Consider the following 22,349-nt stretch of genomic DNA (forward strand, 5'->3'; position numbering starts at 1 on the left):
TCAAATTTCAAACTTTGATTACAAATTATACAAATTTTCGGATTTGGATAAAGTTTATATAATGAAGTCATACGAGTATTCCGGGATAATTCTAATATAACAATAACACTAATTTAAATAAATAAATGAGAAGAAAAAAAAAGTAACGAATAGTACTTCGTACTATTCCTCGGATTAATAAATGATATTCAAGAGTTGAATATAGTTTGTTCGAGTACACGGAATATTCGGGTAGTAAAGAGAGTTTTAAATTCCTACTGATGAGAACCTAAAAGAACAGATAAAAAGAGGGACGATGTTTTTCGTAATGAGAGACGAAGAACAAGTATATAAGTGTACTCACTGGCTACCGCAGGTATTGTTTCACTTTTCGTGTCTTTTTTAAGGAATACGGGAAGGGGGTGATAATGGTAGTAGTGGTGGTGGTGGTAGTGATTGTAGTTGTTGCGATCTTTGCTGAAGCTATGAACAGGGGTGGTTTTTTTCTTTGAGTATTTTACGAAGTAAGAAAGAAGATAGGGGGGTGGGGAAGAAGATGGGACTCCTTCTCATCGACAAAAGAAAAGCAAGAAAGCTACGATCGTCCCAATTTCAACTTCTTGTGTTGTCTTCTTTTTTTTTCCTACCCTTGCCTCGAGCTTATCACCATCTTTTCTCTTTTTCCTTTATTTCTTTCTTTCTTTTCGTCATTCATATACACCCCTTTTTCCCCCTTTCGATATAACCCTCTACTACTTATTCTTTTCCTTGATTTTGTTCTCACTAGGTCAGCTCGTATATTACGCTTCGGTTATGTTCATCTAAAGAATTTCAAGGTTTAGATACCTTTGTGATAGATACCTATATTTATAGATAAATGTATCTGTTTATATGTATGTATATGTGTATATGTATGTTAATTAATATTCCACACGTGTTTCTCATATTTGTGGTATTCAGAGAGTCTTAAACGTGTATTTATATGTATGTATTTGTATGTGCCATTTGCACGTGTGTTATATATTATACGTACAAATACACCTATGGTATTTATATGTTACATATGGTAGATACCATATGTAAAATAAACGTTATATTCGTAATATTGGGTTAACATCCAAATTTATAATATTTTATGTTTATGTGCGTTCAAGTGCACCTATGGTGTTTACGTATTATGCTTAGATGGGTACCATATGCAAGATAAGCATATGTGCGTATATTCGTAGTATCGGATTAATTCATAACATTCGAATTTGTAATACTTTATATGTTCATATAAATGATACGTTTTATTTAATATGTTTTATTGAAAATTTAATTGTTAATTGTTAATCTAATATAAAACACAAAAAACATGACATAAACGTATATCAATCCAACAGTTGATTAGTTACTTCTACAAATATCAAGCTTCTCAGCTTCTATGAGATAAGAGGAATCTCCAGATTAGAGACATTTATCGATTAACCAGATCAAAGGGACCAAAACAGACTGGATAAGCTGCTCTTGATAGGTCAGGGAATTTCCTGATCGTGATTATAGAGTAACATCAGGATTATGCACGAGTAATGGCGATTACGATATTGTTATATGTTACCGTAAGAACAGATGGTGATAGTTGCATTAAATCTCGGGCCTTGTTTAACATACTAATTAACCCATAAAATTCTATGTTTAATTTGATCGTTAGAATTCGATTGAAAAAAAATAATAATTGCAATAACGTTGTGTTTCAACGTTCACGTCTTACATCATATTGAAAATATTCTTCCACAATATATTTTATCAAAAAATATATAAGAAACGAATAGTAAATAAGTAAATACAGAAAAAGGATTATGGAAAAAGGAAAGAAATAAAACTCTTGAATATTTTGTTCGATGGAACAAGGTTGCATTTAAGTATAGTTCTTCCTTTATATGAGAAAAATGATATACATACTCTAAAATAAAAATCTAGGATCGAGAGAAAAACGAAGAAAATATTTATTTTATCTTGTATGTATTATGCATACTTGATGATACTGTGTATTTATTTTTTTTACATGATATTCTTAATTCAAATATAAACGTACAAGAAAGTCGTCGTCCTCCTTATACTTTTCAACAATAATAAATTTCATTTTATATTATAGAAGAAATATAGGGGGGAGGGGTGCGAGAAAAAAAAAGATTAATAATTTTTATTACAAGACAATTGTTCAAAAATTCGTTCAAAATTCTATTCTCATTTTTTGTGTTGTTCTCTCATTGAAAGTAAGAAAATTAATCTATTCGAGGCTTCCAATCATCAAATATCGTTCGCATTCAATGAATCCTAGATCTTCGAGAATTTAGGTTATATTCTCCGATTCTCGGATTCCATCCGAGTGGTAAGAAGCACGAGTAAGACAATGACGGACCATCCTTCTCGACAATTTTACAAAACTACTATTCTTTTATGCACATATACATATATACAGTTTACCAGTATTCTGACCTTCCCAAATAACTTGTTTAACATAAAACGTGTTGTAAAATGGCGTATAAGTTTTTATCGAAAATTTTTTGAAGAAACAATTATACTATTCAACTAAAAATTCAAATCGGAATTTTTTTTTAAGTAGAATAAACGAAATTTGTTCAAAACAAGTAAACACATTAGAACTTTTAAATATAATAAACACAATTTATGGTACATAATTTTATGCATCATAAAATGTTTTTTTTCCTATTTTTATACAATGAAATATATTGCCCCCGTTATTACTTTCATTTAGCATTGTAAATACAAATTTTTAAATAAAGCAGAAACAACAAGAAACGATAAAAATAAATAACTTACCGTGTATGCGATAGTGTTAATTGGTTGAGATATGCGGCCATGTTTCTTTTCTTGTGTCGTGGAACCATCTTTGCTCTCGTTATCGGAGTCTGGAAAATAAAACAAAAGAACAAAAAATAAATGAATTGCAGTTCATAAATGTTTTTGAGAAGAATTTCTTGAAGAATAAACGAATAATTTCATCTTATAAAATGGTAGCTAAAGAAACATATACATATAGAAATAAATACAAATTCTTTCTTTCTTCCATTATATTGAATCTTTTTAAAATGGTGTCCACTTTGCATTCATTTAAAAGAAGAATTATTGAATGTATAGGATTACGTATAAATGAACGAACGTTTAATATCAACCATACACGTGACTTTCCGAGCAATATTAATCTTGATAAACAATTGACGATCATTTTGAACGATCATCAATTCCGTGACTTATTCTCTTTCATTCGATCTGTTTTTTCGCTACGGGTTAAACGATCTAACAACATTCAAGGAATTGTTTAATAACAGATCAGTAGAAATTATATATATTTATATACTCAATGAAATAATTATAATTTTGTTTACAAAAAAGTTTTTTCTTTTTTTTTTAAAATAAATAAATAAAAAATTATTTATAGATCGTTAAAAATAACAATGCAGCAGCAGCGTTACACATCGTAAATGATCGAGTACCGATTAATCGAACAAACAGATTCATAATCGACCATTGTTATTTTTCAAATTCAAACTAAACAGATTTATAAGTGGATCGATAAAACAAACAAAATGATCAAATCTGATACCCGTTATTTATCGGCTCAGTGTTTATAATAAAATATAAAAAAAATATTATAAGTATTGATCATTAATTTAAAATAAATAATATGGATATTATGATTTATAATATTAAAAAAAATATATTCTTACATAGATTTATTTTAAATGTTAAATGAGATACGTACAAAAAACGAGGATAGAAATATTTGTTGAAGGTTTAAAAAAAAAAGCATTGAATAAGATTTCCTATAATAAAGAAAATTCGACGTAAGCAAAATGTAACTGTTAAGAAGAAGGGTGTTATTTTTCAGCATCCTCAGCATACCTGGATTAGATGACGAGTGCCTAAGTGCTCGCAAACGAAGCTTTGCATCTCCTTTAACGACGTAATAGACGACGTAATCTTGAAATGGTTTTTCATAAATACGAACATTGCTAGGTAAATAATCATTATATTCATCAGAATTTAACATTTTTATAATTTTGCAATTTTTCCTTATGGAAAGAACGCAATAATACGAATAACTTATATTCATTAAAACATTTCTCTTTTCTTTTTTTATCTTTAATCTTTCTTTTTTTTCTATATTTAAAAATTAAACTTTTATCCGAAACAAATCATAATAATTTTAAAATAAGAAAACACTAGGAATATCGAAGACATTTGTTTAAATTGTACGATACAACTTAACCTCTTTCTTGTTTACTGATTTAATCAATCCTGCCACCGGGTGTAAATTATTTTACAAATATGATTTAATTAAGTTGCACCTTTTGTTTTTTCGTTTTTTTTAGTGACGCTGGCGCACGTAAGTTTCGTCAGAAAACTTACAATTAGTTGAATTTACATAACACTTGTATCAAATTATATATATATGCATACAAAATAAATGAACGTTCTAAATTCGTAGCAAATAAAATTTGATAATTTAATTGTACGTTTTAGTGGCCTTAAAAAACAATTAACAATTAAAAAAATACGAATATTAATTCGTAAAGAACGTAATTCGAAAATAAATTCGTAATTAACGAATCGGATAATTAGAACTAATTAGATCATTGCAAGAATGATGTCAATGATTCATGTACAGTGTCACCACGCACGTGTTGCCGTTATGTCACACATTAGAACAGAAAAAATGTAGATACAAAAAAAGAAACGATTTATAAACTGGAAAAAAGAATCAATTAGATGAGATACTCGATATCCTCGATCACTGTCAAACGATCACTATAGATAAACGTTCGCAAGAATAAAATATGTGTGCCTTTCTTGAGGAGAACTATAAAGATCATTGGTTAGTTTGTCACGTGGGTTGTGGTGGGGGAAGAATTGACGCGAACAAAGTCGGAAAAGGCCGAACACACGTGGCCGATTGACAAATGATATCACTTTCATTTATTTATCCTTATCAAATTTATGCATTATTCGTGTATCACGTTTGCTCATAAAAACAGAAACTGTTACAAAAAAACACTAGGATGATAAATATGATATTTTCTTAGAAGTATGTCTATATTTATTTCTTTTTTTTTCCTTTTCCTGTTCGAAAGAACGATTCAAATAGGAAGAGATAAGTAAAACTATATATGTATTCTTAACTCGAATGTATATAGATATGTATGTAAATATATGTATAAGCACTTATTATATATATATTATACTTGCGTGCATGTAAAAAGAATATAAGTGAAGTATTAAAGCCTACTTCTCATGTGCCGCGTCTTTGAAGGACAATTTGATTCGTCTATATGAAACTTATCGCTTATTGGCTCTCTCTTGGAAAACATTTGTAAACGATAAATACTACTTTTGTTTCTTTTATTTTTCTTTTTTTCTTTTCTTATCTCGTATAATTCTTCATCAGATTAGATACAACTTTTTGACGATAAAATATTATACTTCGTGTTCTTTTTATATTATTTTAGTTACATAAGAGACATATATAGTTAAATTATTTGAAAGAATGAATGAATGAATGAATAAATGAATATGATAGTTTAAGTTTCTTATTAGACAATTTGTAAACCAAGTTCTTTTAATTGCTGTGAGATTGAATAATAACACACATTATCATCATTATTAATATTATGCTTTGTTCTTTCGTATTTCTTGCTTTTTTTTTTATATATATATTTAAAGTTGGCATCACTTTATTATTGTCACTATTTTTTCATTTGTTTAAATCACCACTCAATCGCGCGATTGGTAGATTGGAAAGAAGGAGAAAGTATTAACCAATCAAAAGTCGACGTAAGGAAAACCAACGGCAACAACAATAACTGATACAAGCGGCAACTAAAAACGACAATTAAACACTCATGCGACTACTTCGAACGTTCACCAATGACTGACGCCCATTATTCTTCCAGCGACCATATTTAATGATAGACACGTCATGAAAGGTGCAACGAAATAAGTTAAGATATTAGATTTATATTATTATCATCGTCATCATTTTTTACTTCTTAATATCTACAGATAAATATTTGCATACTTAGAAAAAGAAATTTAAAACGGTCGTTTTAGATGTCGCGAGTGTTGCTGATGATTAAATGTTACGCGATACTTTTTAATCGGATTAGTACTTTTAATTATTTATAAGAAATACACTAGAGACTAAAATACGTATAAGTATATATGTATACGCGTGTATATGTGTTGTGTGATGGTATTTTAACCTAACTTCTTGTTTTTTATTTTTTTTTTAATTATCTACTTTTAATCATCAAACGATGTAAGTTGCAAGCAATTTTTTTCATTGGTATAATAAGTCGATGATTTCGAGTTTAACATAGAAACGATTTACTTTTATTTAAAGAAATATAAAAGTTTGTTTATTGTTAAAATTTTATAAAAATGGAATCAAGTTTATTTAATAATTAATTTTTATCAAACGATAAAGGATTAATAATAGACGAAACTTTCGTATTATGTCCAAGGCACTTTTATTGAAGTTAACGTGTATACGTATTATCTGTTTATTTTAATATCGTTTATTGTATAAGAAAGATTCTAAAAAAAAAAAAAAATAAAAAAAAGCTTATAGAAACGATTATAAATTAGAAGTGTGTGCGTGTGTGTAGAGAGTACAAGCGTATAATAAAAGCGTAATCATCTCTACCAACCCAACACTCATCTACTCAGAGTATCGTAAACGTTCGCACGTAATCTAAACAATGAATGAGATATCGTGTAAATATTGAAATTTTCATAATACAAACAAGAGAGAAAGAGAGAAAGGAATTACTTTGTGGAAGTGCCGTATGAAACAGTGGCTCACAATTATAATGCAACTCTTTGACGCGGTAAAATATATATATGTGGGTCGCAAAAATTTAAAAATAAAATTATACAAAATTTCTCGAACGAACGAAGATCAATTCAAGGCCAGTTTGTTAACAACAATACTTACTATGATACGTACGTGACTGGAGTTTACGATAGGGAATGAGAAGATAGCGTAAGGTTTATGGTCAAGGTAAGGAAAATATTTGTACAGGTGGTAAAAAGGGGGTAGGTTGCCGAGTGGAAAAGTTTGAGAAGCCCTGTTTATAAAGTATAAAACCTTTTTATTCTTGTTAGTCCTCCATTATGTTCACAATGGTGATGTAATATAATAAATATAGACCCTATTTAAAAACATAAAAGCCACTTTGTGCTGATTAGCCAATTATATTCTTACGCCTACGTAACGTTTTGATCGAAGAACGCGATGAAATAATTATTTAAAAAAAAAGAATTATTTAAAAAAAAAAAAGAAAAAGAATAAAGATAGAAGATAATCGAAAGATTATCAGGTAAGATTGGAAATGATGAAAGATCTTTCTGTTAGGTTTGATGTTAATTTTCCGTCTTCTCAACTGTTGCCAGATCGTAAAATATCTTACGTTGAAGTTTATGAATAAGTGTAATGGATAGGTTAACATTGGCTCAGATAAGTGGGGAAAAATCGGTTAAATTTAAATATCGATGATTCGTTATCTTTTTGCGAACTTTGTTATCATTCAAGTTAATCGCGAGCATACAAATGCATTTTTCTATTTCTTTCTTTTTTTACAACGATTCTTGGATTTTAATCTTTTTCTTTTTTATCATTAATATTAAATGTTTTTTTCCTTAGGCGATAAGTAGTATTGATAAATAATTTATCTATTATTTATATTTTTTTTTCTTTTTAGATAACACATGATGTCACGAGATTTGATTTATCAGCCAAATTCCTGTATTTATACAGAAATTATATATATATATATATATATATATATATATATATATATATAAAAGAAAAGGTAAAACTTTAATATTAATTTTTTTTTCCATTAATTTATTTTCCGTTCGTATTTACTTCTCAACTCGAAATAATAAACTTATTCTATGAATTATTCCGTGCAAGAATGCGTACGCTAATACTCGAAGATCCAACAATTTGATCTAAATTTAACATCATCGATATTCACTCTCTGGAATCGCATAAATCTAAAACACATATCGAACTTCGACGATTTGTCAGCGCGTTCTTCGCAATCCATTGATGCTAGGTATTTAGGTGTGTTTGTATGTGTATATATAGATACATACCCAATACTATAATACATATTATAAAAATTTATAAAGAATTTGTTCGTTAATTTGATAATTAATTAATTACTTCCTTAAACGTGTCGGTATAAAATCCTAATTACATTTCTATCGTATTTATAACAAAGAAAAAAAAAAGAACATTAGGAAAGGATAGAATTGATTATCGATAGAATTATAGAATTGATTATAAATATTTTTTCCAACGTATTTCATCGCTATTCTCTTATTTATATATTATTATTATTATGAATAATTAATTTTCAAATGTTTATTAATAAAAAAAAAAATATTTGCTACAAATTAAATTTCATATGTTTAAAGAAAGAAAAATAACATTCGTTTGATTAATCGTTATGATTTCTCAAATTTGAACAATTTTTCAAGATAACGTAGAAAAAGAAGAAGAAGAAAAAAAATGTAAAACGATAAAACGATGAAAAATAATATTGATGAACGAATTTAGAACGAAGAAGAAACTTTAACGATTTCGTAAATCTTGTTCTTTTTATTGGGTCAATTGCACGATCTTTCCTCATCTTCAATATGTAATAGCACTATATAACTATAGAAACGTGTATTTACACGATGCACTTATGTCAGTATAAAAAAATACTATGAAAATAAGTGTGACGATGAATCGGTGAAGATGATCACTGATACAAATCTGCTGTTAATCGAAGAATGGAATTATTGTGATGCTATAGGATCGAACAAAGAAAGAAAGAAAAAAAGAAAGAGAGAGAGAGAGAAGGAAATGGCGTCCGTGCCACTTTAAGAAAGTAAGTCAATGTAATTCGTTGAAGTTGTAAGGTTGTACAGCTGTTAAATAGCCACGATCTTGAGACCTTCGTCTAGTCTGGATATCTTGTTACAAGGGCAACCTCGAATTTATTTTTTACATTCTCTTCCTTTAAATCTTACGCTTATGCTTCCGCCTTCTTGCATTACTTATTATTATTTCTTTTTTTGTATTGTTAGTAAAATTTAATTTAAAATAAAAACACGTCATTGATATATTGTAATTTTTGATAACTAATATACATAGCTCGTTAATAAAATGTGTTTTATTAATAATAATAATTATTATTATTATATATTACATATATTATGTTTTACTATATTATTTAAAATAACGAAATATCAATGAAATATATTTTCCATTAACAATATTCCGATTCGATTCGAAATGTAATAATAACCAAGGATAAGAATTTTGTTATTTCCAACTATTTTGATTAAAATAAATTAATTTGATGATTCCAATAAATGATTATTTCAAATATTCATGCATTTTTTATTATATGATTGATACTTAATTAGCGTTGGAAAAAAAAAAGAAAACAAAAAAAAATTAATCATGAATAGAAACGAGGTTGACATGAAAATAAAATCCTTGTAACGTCTCTCTTTCGTTCATTTAGAAGTATAATTAGATTTAAAAGATTCACAAATGATGTATCTCGATATTAATTACAAATCAAACGATACTAACCTTTCGATAGCTTGTCGACCGATTCGAATCGTCCTTCGACCTTATTTCGCAAAGAATCCAAATCGAAGGGCGCTGTGAATCCATGATCCACGCTTCGGCTTTTACTCCTGTAAAAATATTACAACATTAATCGAATTGAATTTAATTAATCGTTTTATCAATTATTACTATTATTATTATTATTATTCTAACATATAATATTAACAATTATTATTTTCGTTTCGTCGTAAGTGTCGAGAAAAATTTTCCAAGGACGAATATCGTCGTCCGATTTTATATAATTAAAAGAAAATCAACTCATTAATACAAAAGTTCTATTATTATTATATAGAACAGTCAAAATGCAGCGATGCATGCGCTAGTTTTTATATATGCAAATGTGTCTGTCTGTCTGTTTGTTTGTTTGTCTGTGCGTGCGTGCGTGCGTGTTCGCGTATACGCGCGTTATTATGCGAACGATGCGAAAGACAATAAAAAAAAAAAATGCAAAGATATTTCGAAAATAAAAACCAAAGTTTTACATTTAATTTTTCACATAATTCTTTTCTGGCACTTAATCAAAGTTAAGCAATGTTTTTTGTTTTCAACTTTAATACAGATAACAACCAATTTGATTTCTAATAAATCTAATTGCGTTTCAATAGTTTGTCAAAAATGATCAATATACAACACTGAAAGTATAATTTTATATTCCAAATTATAATTTGGTCATTTGTCTCTCGATTACAACAATTGGCTTTTTTTTTTCTTTTTTTTTTAATTTTCAATTAGGCTAACTAAACTCGTATTCGTATTTATGTTTTTTTTTTTTTATTGTCTTACGAAAAATAAAAGATAATTCAATAGCTCAAATGAAAAAAATTACCAAACATACTGGAGAGCGTGTAATTGACAAAATATATATATATATTTTTCTTTTGAATTTGAATATTTGTGTTTGTGAAAATAACAATCGTTTCGTCTGTATTAAAAAGTGGGGACTAAAAGCTTTCGTTACAATGTTACATACCTGGTGTAAGACCCTATAAGACTCTCTGTAGATCTTGAATGTGTGATATCCTGGGACATTCGCCTGGACCTGATGTTTAAACAAACAATCCAAAAACAAGGCCAGTAAGAATACATGCAGTTCTACATGCAGTGGAGCTTAAAAAATAATAAGATTAAAAATGATTGAACGCTACAAAATTGTTCAACGAAGTTTACGTAATAACAAACAAAATTAATACAAAATATATAAATAAAACTGAAGAAAAGTAATAAACAATCAGAAACAAGAGTCCGAAGAAAAGGAAAAGAAAAAAGTATTTTGCTCGGAGCATCGGTCCCATTGCATTTCTCCCCCTTTTTTTTCTTTTTTTAATTTATCTACGTTATATAACTATAAATTCATTAATGACAATTATAATCATTATTTGGATTGAATAGTTTTAAAAAATAAAGGGTTTTTTTTTATTAGGGCTCGAAACTTTGAAATCAATCATCGTATAACGTTTTTAATTTTTAATTATTAATAATAATAATGATAAGAATGATATAACAATTAATGCCAAAGAAAAATAACAAAAATTTAAAGGCTTATCGTTGATTCAAAGCATTTGAAGGCGTTAAAAAAATAGATTCAAAAGTGTATACATTTCAAAAAAACGAAAAAAAAGAATGCGTTGGCATCAAAAAGCGTGTGTGTGTTCGTTTTTTTATTACATTTAAATTGTGAAAATGACAAAATCTTTCAACTCGTATCAAATTAGATTTAACAATCTTATGAATACCTTCGTATTAAAAAATTGCATCTAAGCTTGAACCAGAAGTCTGAAAAGGTAAACATACACAAATACGTTCACACATTTCTCAGCACTCGTACTTTCCCCAACAATTTTCGATAATTGTATCAAAATTTCATTTTGATGGTATTAAGGGTGGGATGAAAAAGTTTTGAATCTAACATAGAAACAATATTTTTTTATTGGTCAAATTTTTATTTTTGAAAAAGAAAAGAAAAATATAAGTTTTCTTTCGTTATGCTCAAAACTTTACAATCCGCCCACGTTATGGCAAATAATTCGAACGAGTATCATCGATTTTACGTTACAGTAGTAAACACAAAATATAGGAGTCTAAAAATACAAAATAAAAATTAAAAAAAAAAAAGAAAAAATAAAGCAGATATTTGTACGTCTAGACTGAAAAGTGATATTTCACTATACCAGATGCGAATATTTTTGGCAAATGTTTTATAATCAAAATTCAAATTCAGACGCAATACATAAGAATAGATCCAAAATATTCTGATATATAAAAAAAAAGTATTATAAATATAAATCATCTAAAAAAAGAAAAAAATAATTCATTTAATCATTACCCCATTAACGGTAATTTAACGAAATTAAACGAAAGATATCGGATATGTATTAAATACAAAATTTCTTTTCCGTTGTTTATAAAAATGATAAATTATCGCGGTCGGTAATAAAAAAAAAAAGCAAACAAAAATAAAAGATATTGAAGATTCCGCTCTTACCGACTGTGAACGACTAGTAAACAAATAAAATAAAAAAGAAGACGAAGAAAAAAGAATACGTATTTTAAAAGCTGATTTGAAATGGGGAATATTAACACCAGTATGTTAAGATTTTTTACGCGAGGAAGGACAAATGGGAATTTGAAAATTTAAAAGATATGTGCGTTGCGTAGAGTAAAAATAGGTAAACGATTGGCGATTTGCCATTTTTGCTCTGAGTAAGCTGCTCGTGCAGCAGCACGAGACTTTCGAAATCGCATGTAAAACTAGAGATATGGATTTATGCGTGCATGTTGCATGCATGCATGCGTGTGTGTGTGTGTCTGTATTTACGCATATGTGTTTATGAGAGAGGAAACGAATACCGTGGAGATGTTCCTTTCGATTTAACGCAACTAAAAGAGTTCTTTGTGCATTCAAGCAAAACAGCTGCTCGGTTATATATAAACAATTTTTTTTCTTTTTCTTTTTTCTTTTTCTTTTTTCTTTTTTACTATTAACTAATCAAATTGATCAATCAATAAAACGTATATTTTTCCTTTCTCTTTTCGATAACATTTATATACGAAGTTATTTATATAAAAAAAAAAATATTTTTTCTTTTTTCTTTTTCAATAACACACATTTACAAGAGTAGATTAAAAAATTTGTCAATCGGTCTGCCTGCGTGTATCGATTTTTTACGAGTAACAATTACAAATTTCTATCGATTAATTTTAATTTATACATATTTAAATTTTCTTTTGTTGATAAAAGTAACTTTTCTTTTTTTTTTGGTATATTTCCTATTGCGTTTATTTTAATATATTTTATTTAAGTTTTTAACAGTTTTCGTTGTTCGATATATTATTACAACAATAGTTTTTAACAATTCATTTAATTGCCTACTAGTATAATTATTAACTTTCTTTTATTTTTTTTGAGAGGGGGGGGTGGGGTTTCAATTAGAGAGTCAGTAAGGTTTCTTCATAACTCGTGCGAATAAAAAGGAACTCGAGTGCAATTTTATTGCATCGTCGAACTTTCGTCGAGTTTCAATTTCGCTCGAATCGAAATCAAGATCGAAATCGAAATTGAAATCGAAATCGAAATCGAATGAACGCGTCTCGTTAGATCGTATTTTTTTTTTCCCTTCTTTCATTTTCTATAACATTTTAATCTGTTCCAATCGTTGCTTGTAAACGCGCGATGTGTATATGGTAAAAATTAATCGAAAAATTAAAAAAAAAAAAAAAAAAAAAAAAAAAGAAAAACAAATAAATTCCCTACGAATAGGAAATTAAAAATAATGATGATATTAAATTCCGAGATTGAAAAAAAAATAAGTAAAAATAAACAATAAATAAATAAATAAAAATTGTCGACGGGAATTTAATTGATCGAACGTCATTTCAAATATATATCATTAAAACGAATTCCAGATTTTCAGGGGTAGAGGGGAGGGGGGGATGGTATAGTATAATAGATTAGTAGTACTGTGCTATTACTCGAAATTCAAGGGAACGTACAATAAATCGAATTTTTAGAGGAAATGAAGTGTTTCCCAGCTAAAAATTATTATTGCTTAATAATTAATCTCGATATCAGATAAAAAGAGAAAGAGAAATAATTAATATATTTTTGACGATATAATCCTTTATCAGGGGTTGAGGGGATTTCTGCCTTGAAGTCGGGTAACAATGAATGAATATTATTTTTTAAATGTAATTTATTTTCTCTCAAGTTTATGGTGTACGTATAATCGTTAAAAAAAAATTGTGTCACATAATCATTATAACGATTATTAATTTGTATACGGCAGATTTATATTTGTTGATTAAATATATATATTCTTTTTTTAATCATGGAAAAAAATCTGACCATGAATTAGATTATAATAATCGAGTTATAGTGAAAATAATCTAATTGTAGATAGAAAAAAAGGCAAATTTATTTTTACATCTGTATTACCCAGGAGGTAGAATTTGTGTCAAATTTTCTTTTGCGTTATTTAAATTTTCTTTAAATGGAAGAAGAAAGAAAAAGAATAAGATGAGGAAGAGATAGTAGAGAACGTTTAAATACGTTTTTCTTTTACGTCGTAGTGGATAAGCGTAGGATGAAGGCGAATCAATAAGCTTCCGTTGCAAGTGTTCCTTCTCGTCTCGTAGATATAAATAATAATTCCGATGCACGTTGCCAATCTATGAATTTTCTCATCTAATAAAAACATCGACACTTTTCTATATATATAGAAATAAAAAGACTTATATATGTTAAAACGTTATATTAACTTATCTACGTACTTTATCTACGTTGATGAATTTTTTGATTTATACGCGTAAGTCATATCAAAACTATATCGAAATTAACATCGTGTGTGTAAAACTTCTTCTTATTTCTTTTTATTTTTATTTTTGTTCGTTCATTATTTAAATACAAAATTAAATGAGCAATGTCAAAATTGTTATTAATCGTTCCTTTACTTTTTTTTTTTTTATTTATTTTTATTTCATTTATTTTTACATGCAACTAAGCGAAACCAACAACAAAATTTCTAACAGGGTTATCGGATATTTACGCGAAATGATTTATTGTAACGCGTTTGCCGTTATTGTGTTATAGCGTAGGATTCGTTTATTCAAATAAACTCTAACTCGTTTTTGACATCTATTTTCAATCTAGATGAATATATAGTTGATATACAACAAATGGATATACATTCGTTGAAAGAATGGTTAAAGTAATTGTTATCGAACGGTTTCTTTGTGTATTTTCTTCTTTTTTTTTTTTTTAATATAAATAATTTTATATTGATGCTTTTCCATTTTGAATAAAAATTGTTATATTCACATTTGCGGTTAATAATATTCAATATTCAATGTTTTTTCTAATATTTCTTTCTTCTTTACGTATATCAATATATTTTCTTTTTATTATTATTTAGTAAACGAGAAATAAATGTTTTTATTTTGTCAGTACCCTCACAATATTTTTATAAGAAAGTATGTTTTTGAATAATAATAATAATAATAATAATAATAATAATAATAATAACGCTTATTAAATATTAAAATATACGGGAGAGAAAGAAAGACCATTTGAATATTTAAATATTCTGGTAACACAAAAGAGCAGTATTTTCATTTCTAATAAAAGTTTAATTATTTTTTCTTTCTTTTTAGTCTCTTTGTTTTATAAAAGTAATTTTACAGGATGTTTTTAAATTTATTATAAATTATCATGAACTCTATCAAATAATAATAATAATAATAATAATAATAATAATAAAATAATAAAAATAAAAATAATAATAATAATATAGAAATATATAATGTTTCCTCGAAATGGATACACGTAGGAGCTCGCCTAATGCAGAAGGTTAAATTAAAAATTCTATCGTCGTGCAAGGTGGTACGCGTGTGTGCTAGGGAATTAATTATAACAAGCTCGGTATAATAATATATCACAATGAATACAAATATAGTCACAGTGAATTCGCTTACGACATTAATATGATAATTTAAAAAAAAGTATTATTTTATATTTTATAATTTCAACTTTCTCAGATATAATACTACTACCATCATTTCAATACAATGCATTTTATTTTCTTTATCATAATTATTACAGCAGCTCGTAAATACTATGCTATCGTAAGTTTTCTAATTATGATTAAAAAAAGAAATTGAAGAAAAGAAAAAGTAGATATATATATAATAATAATAATAATAATAATAAATAAATAAAATAACTAAAATTATAAGAATAAAAAAAAGAAAAGAAACAAAAAATTATACGATTCATTCCAGAACTTCGTTTAACATCGTATAACTGGTGTTAAACAAATTTCTAATTACTTACATAAGAAGAATAATTAAAAAAACAAATCCAACAAATAGACCATCATACCTTTTACATAATTACTATCTAAAAAAGAAATGATGTATGCATTTTCTTCTAACTCTATTCTTGATAACATTAAACCACCTCGTCATCGTTCAAGCTTTCTAATGAATTATTTGTATTGAACCATGTCGAAAGAGTTGTGTTTCTTTGGACGTAGCAAGTTAGTAGTTAAATAAATAACTAAGTTAGTAAGTACCTGGAGTTCGATTATGATCGGTGCGTGGCTACGTGCACGCATGCATGAGCGTTGTTTCTAACGCATGTTCGCGGTTACGAGAACGATCTCTCAGGGCCTCTTTTGCTGTCCCTTTTTATAAAACACAATTCTCTCTCTCTCTCACTCTCATGTTTTTTTTTCTTACTTTCTGGTTCTGTTTCTGTTCGAACAACTTCCATCGAAAGAGAGAAAGGCGATCGTGCGGTGCACGAGAACCGAGTTTGCCGTTTCGAAATATCCTGCAACACCTTCAACACAACAGTCGATCTTCCTGCAATCGATTACGTTACAACTTACGTGTATTTTTCAATATAGTTTTCCTAACTTTTCAACTGGTGAACAAAAGTTTGTGTACGTATTATTATTATTTTTTTTTTTTTTAAGTCAATCCTTTATTACACATAGGAATAAATAATAATGAATAATAATGATTCTCTGTGGTTGATACACGTAAGAGAGATTAGAAGAAAAAAGAAGTTGAGCTGATCGTTTTGTTGTCTACTTTTACGAACGATAATATATCGATTTATTTCAAAGTTATTTTTATCATTGATAGCGATTATTATTTATTGAGAATATGTTTATAGAAAGAGTTTGTTGAAGATAATTTTCAATAATAATAACGATTGGTGGTTGATCTTTTTAGCAATTGATATCAAAAATTTATTGGTGAAAAAAACAAAAAATAAAGTTAAGGTAGGTAACTACATTACCGACCGACACGTCTGTTTTTCGGTCGATAATAAGATACACGACCTTTCCTAATTAAAATCTATTTCAAAACTGATGATTATATATTTCAATGCCAATAAAAAAGAAAAGAAAGAAAAAAGAAAGATAGAAAAAGATTAAAAAAAGATAAAAAAAAAATCGTACTCGGAAAGAATTCAAAGTTTATCGAGGGGGATAATGATCGAAAAGCGGGAGAAACGAAGGACGACTTATCTATAATTTTCTTCCTTCTTCTTAGCCTTCGAGACCTTTTTAATGAACCCCGTCTAAAATAAGGAAGTGTTATGTTCTAACGATATATACTGGGGAATGTAAACATTGATCAGCTGATTAGATTTTAGATCTAACGAGTATTGAAAATAAATTCAAATAGAATATAATGATGTGAAAATAAAATAATTTTTCAAAATTATATCATATTTAAAAAATCGTATTTGACCAATTTATTTATTCAATAATACAGTTTAACAATATTAACCCTTTGAACTCGATTTTTTTTTTTTTATACAGTCCTTTGATGTCAGGTATTTTTTTTTAATCATTTTTCCAAACATAATTGGATTATAATCGATTGAGAAATATATCACGATATCAAATTACTATTAATGTAAGCTTTGTAAATGTGATATACTACTTCATGGAAGGAATTAAAATATTTTCATCATCCTATGACAATTCTAATTATTCTCAAAATATCAAATCATCATCGTAATATTAATTAATTTCAATAATTATCATAATAATAATATTTCCAATACAAACGTAATAATTCTAATAATCCGCTTGATATGAAATCATTGCGACAATAATATCAAATTGATTCGTTCCAGTGACATTAGATCACGGAATAATATTAGGAAAAAAAAACAAATAAAGAAGAAACTTCGATTAATATTTATAAGCTCAATAATTTATCGGATTAATTACTTTTTTTTATTTTTTATTATTCTCTTATAATAATAATCAACGGACAATTATACGAATCACAAAAACGTATAAACATACATATACGCATAATCGCACGAATAATAATAATAATAATAATAATAATAATAATAATAATAATAATAATCAGGATTGAAACGGTAATTGCACCTTTAATTCGATTCGCAATGTACAGTTCGATCACTCGTCTCTCGATCGATATCAATGACTCATTCTATGACGTGGAAATCCCGTTTTATCGAATCGATCATTAAGTTCCGTAATATACGGAAAGGAGAAAGAAAAAGGAAAGAATAAGAATAAAGAAGACGAGGAAGGAATAATTGTCTAACGCAGAAATTCGTGAAATTCGTAATTCGCGACGAATAAATAATAATAATAAGCAAGAAAAGAAATAAAAAAAAAAAAAGATACATTCTCGGTGCATTAAATCATAAACGTTGGAAAGATAGAAAGAGAGAGGGATGGGAAAAACGAACGAAGAAATCGTCATGGCGGATAAAATTCGACGCGCTTATGTTGAACATAAATTTCTACGGTTAAATTTACATTTCAAATCGTTTGACCAATTAAAAACAGAATAAAGAATTCTTCATAATTTTGAATGAAAATATTCCTCGATCGAACGATGAAAATAAAAGGCAGTGGATAGAACAAACCTCTGACGCGGAACAGTCGTACGAAATTTTTGTGCAAAATATTAAAAAAAGAAAAAAATCACACGCTATACGAAAGTATGTAAATTTTACGAGTTATAATGGGAATAACAAAAAAAAACGCTCGATCGCGTAATTGTTGCGCGAACGACATTATTTTTCCAAAATTTTTTTGCTGTTCCATTTTTTTTTCTCTTAATATTATTTTTATGCAAATTTTTATTATCGTTTCTTTTCTTTTCTTTTATTTCTTTCTTTCTCTCTTTAATTTTTTATTTCTTTCTTTTATTATGCGTTGATTAATTTATTATATTATATTTTACAATTTCTGAAAAGATACCCTCAAAATAAGATTATAAATTAGGAAACTAATCCATTCGTAAATTCATAAGATTATCTCTTCTTTTTTTATTTTTTTTTTATTTTTCACTCTCACTCTCTCTCTCTCTCTCTCTCTTTTTTTCTATCTCAATCGCGAATAACATTTCCTTTTCGAAAAGTGACCTTAAACGGGGACAGTGACCTTCTATAGTGATCGAGGCGTCGATCGATCGTAGGAAGGAAACGGCCTTGAACGAAGACGATCGCTTTTCTGTTCTTTTGTTCGACCAACGAAGGACGAACGGGTTTCTGGCGAAAGCGAAAGATCGTAAAAAAAAACGCAAAAAAAAAAGAAATATTACCTACAATATCTTCGTCCCCCCCCCTTTCCCCGGTTCCCCCTTCTTTTTTTTCTCTCCTACATTTAAGCGAACTTCCAAAATTACTTTTTAATTACCACGAGAGTGTGTGTGAGAGAGAGAGAGAGAGAGATATGTGACATTTTATTTTAGTTTTGTATTTCAAACGAATTGCCGATTTATTTTCGATTGGTCGAAATTATTTTTTTCATTGCACGAATTATTTTAATTACAATTATTTGTATCGATGAAATTACGTGATATTAGTCATTTAAAAATTGAACAGATTTGTAGTTAAAAAAAAAAAAAGAAAAATTATAATTATAAATAACAATTTGAAAGATATCTGAAAGATCGAACGAAACTTTTTTTTTTTTTAGAGATTTACGTTAGAAAGGAAAAAACAAACAAAAAAAAGAAAAGTATCATTCCGTTGGCGTATGCAATGTGACACGAATTTGTGATCGGACTTTTAATTCCGCACATCGTATTGTACAATCGATTGAAACCATCCAATAATGCTATCATCGATATGTATCGACTGGTACGATAAACAATTCCTTAAAGTGATTGCCAATCGATCGACTTATTAGGTTCTTCATTTCCGGCTTGTGTCCTTTTATATACCAAACTACCTACGCAGTAATAATCAAATACAAATTACACCTATATGTGTGGGTGTGTGTGTATATATGTGTATATAAACTAGTTGCTAAAAGCTTAAGTATTGGCTTATTCAAACTTTTCTCATCAAAATTTTGCGTACATTTATTATTATTTTAATTTTATTAAATATTGTCAATTATGCACGTAACTCTGTAAAATTACGGAAATTACACGATTAGTATAAAAATTAAAATTATTACAAATAAAATAAATATAAATATAAAAACAAAATATATATATATATATATATATATAGAAATAATTTTCAATTTAAAAACAAACTTTATTAATTATTTATTATTATTATAATTATTATGATATGATACGTTACCGTACATTTATTTTTAATTCTTAATTTTTTTCGACTCGCGCGAAAAATATTTTCTATAAAAAAAAAAAAAAAAAAAAAAGTAGTAATTACAGTTCGTGCTAATACCTTTGCTGTATACAGTGTATACGTGTATACTGTATATACACGTGTCTGTATATATACAAGCACATAGGTGTCTATACAATTATTGAAAGTCTCTCCCCCTTAATTAACACACGTCGCCCTCGTGTCTTTGAGAATGCGTGGCCTTCGTTCGCGATTGTTAAAAGTGTGACATGGCAATTGGATACTTCATTTATCTTCCTTTCGATTTATTTATTCGACTTTGATCGTCCATCGTTCGTTCAATTTGTTTAAAAATATTTTTACATGTATTACACATATATATATATATACATTTCATTTCTTCTCCTCCTAATCGTTTTGTAAAAGTCAGATTATTTATTCAGCAATTTTAATTTTGATTTATTTTTAACAGACGTAACCTCCATTTAAGAAATATCGAAGTCAAGAAAAAATTGTATCGTAATAATGTATTTATTTCTTTATAAAAAAGAAAAATGAAAATATGAAAATATTCAAAGAAAATATGCAACAAAAGTGGTGGAGGAAAAAGTTGCAAACACAAACTAAGAATTTGTTAATATGATCATCGGGGATAATGATATATCCCTTCTTTGTGGTTTAAATAACTCCATTTTGTAATTCGCGTAAATTAACGTCATTGCATGGTGTAGCAAGATAATGTAACTAACTAACGCGAAGAAACTTTAGCAAACATCGTTGCTGACAAGCACACGAGTTGTGTTATTAAGCGTATTACCGTTAGAATGATTAAAGCTCGAAACAGTGATACGATAACAATGACAAATTTTCACTTAACTTAACGTTAGGTAATGTGATTTCCTTGTGTTTCTCTTTATCCGCAAGTTAATACAACTTTTTGTTTTTCGTTAGAAAAAAAGAAATAAATTAAAAAATAAAATTCAAGCGCCGAAAAATAAGATAAATTTGTCTATCCAAAATTTTTAAACGAGTTTGAAATTAATTATATCGTTTGTTATTTACGAGTAATTTATAATAGCGCACATGTCAATAAATTTCTGATAATTTATTGCGATAATTCGTGGTAAAGTTAAGAAGCGTGTTTACGTACAAGACGTTTCAAAATACGTGGACGTAATTTTCATTTCAGTATGTTCAAATATAATTTAAAAATATATTAATTATATGTATATTTTGAAAAAGATATAAACTATATTTAAAAAAAAAGATATATTATACATATATATCTTATATATTAAAAAAAAATATATATATATATATATATATAATTTATTATATATTTTTATTTAATACAAAAATTGAGATTCGTGAACATATGATTGTATAAGTATTTGTTTTTTTTTTATTTTAGGATATTGAAACTACCACTTCAATCCGTTGAAATTACGTTAACATATTTTGAAATATCCTGTATATATATTTCTATGTATATTACGCGTAAATGCTTTTTCTGATAAAAGTCATCGATAAAAATGACGATAAACGATAAAGTTCTAAAAATAACTGGCACGTCCTACATTGATTACACATCCAAGATGTATAATGCAGCTTCATTATCATTTGTAAGATAGATCGGCTTGATTGGCCGCCACGAATCAATTGCAATTCCTATGATATGTTTGATAAGAAACTTGTAATATCAAACTTATTTATTAACGCTTTTATCTCGATTTTACTTTTACAAATAAACTGGTAAGATTGTAGGAATATTTAATAATTTTTATTTCTTTTCATTTATTTTTATTATTATTATTATTTTGTTTTATTGGAAATGTAATTATGTAATAAGACATTTGCGAGATAAGTATTACGCGTTTGTATACTGGTTACACGTGTAATCAATGATTTACGTTAGAAAAAAAAATGTTATGTTATTTTTACATTATATATATTATATTTCATGCGTTTATATTAAATTTATATTTATTTTATTGTGTTATCGCATATTATTAATTTTATTTAATTTAGCTAAATATAAATGTTTCAAATAATTAAAATATATTATTT

The 22,349-nt window shown here is 27.3% G+C and overlaps 1 protein-coding gene across 12 annotated transcripts in view; it reads right to left on the reverse strand.

Annotated features, from left to right (window-relative positions):
- The window catches only part of LOC122519082 (TLD domain-containing protein 2), a 155,324-nt gene that overhangs the window by 38,227 nt on the left and 94,748 nt on the right, over window positions 1-22,349 (reverse strand). For 8 of the 12 annotated variants that reach the window (XM_043638262.1, XM_043638254.1, XM_043638261.1 and 5 more), the window contains 3 exons: window positions 10,650-10,718; window positions 9,641-9,747; window positions 2,806-2,894 (listed from right to left, as the gene is read on the reverse strand). In XM_043638262.1, the coding sequence (XP_043494197.1) occupies window positions 2,806-2,894; window positions 9,641-9,747; window positions 10,650-10,718 (265 nt within the window). Of the gene's footprint in view, window positions 1-2,805; window positions 2,895-3,888; window positions 4,061-9,640; window positions 9,748-10,649; window positions 10,719-22,349 lie in introns of those variants that run through there. The other 4 variants (XM_043638267.1, XM_043638264.1, XM_043638257.1 and 1 more) reach the window with 2 other exon arrangements.

This window comes from Polistes fuscatus, unplaced genomic scaffold (assembly GCF_010416935.1).
Source record: "Polistes fuscatus isolate 324 unplaced genomic scaffold, CU_Pfus_HIC Scaffold3, whole genome shotgun sequence".
Taxonomy (NCBI): Eukaryota; Metazoa; Arthropoda; class Insecta; order Hymenoptera; family Vespidae; genus Polistes; species Polistes fuscatus.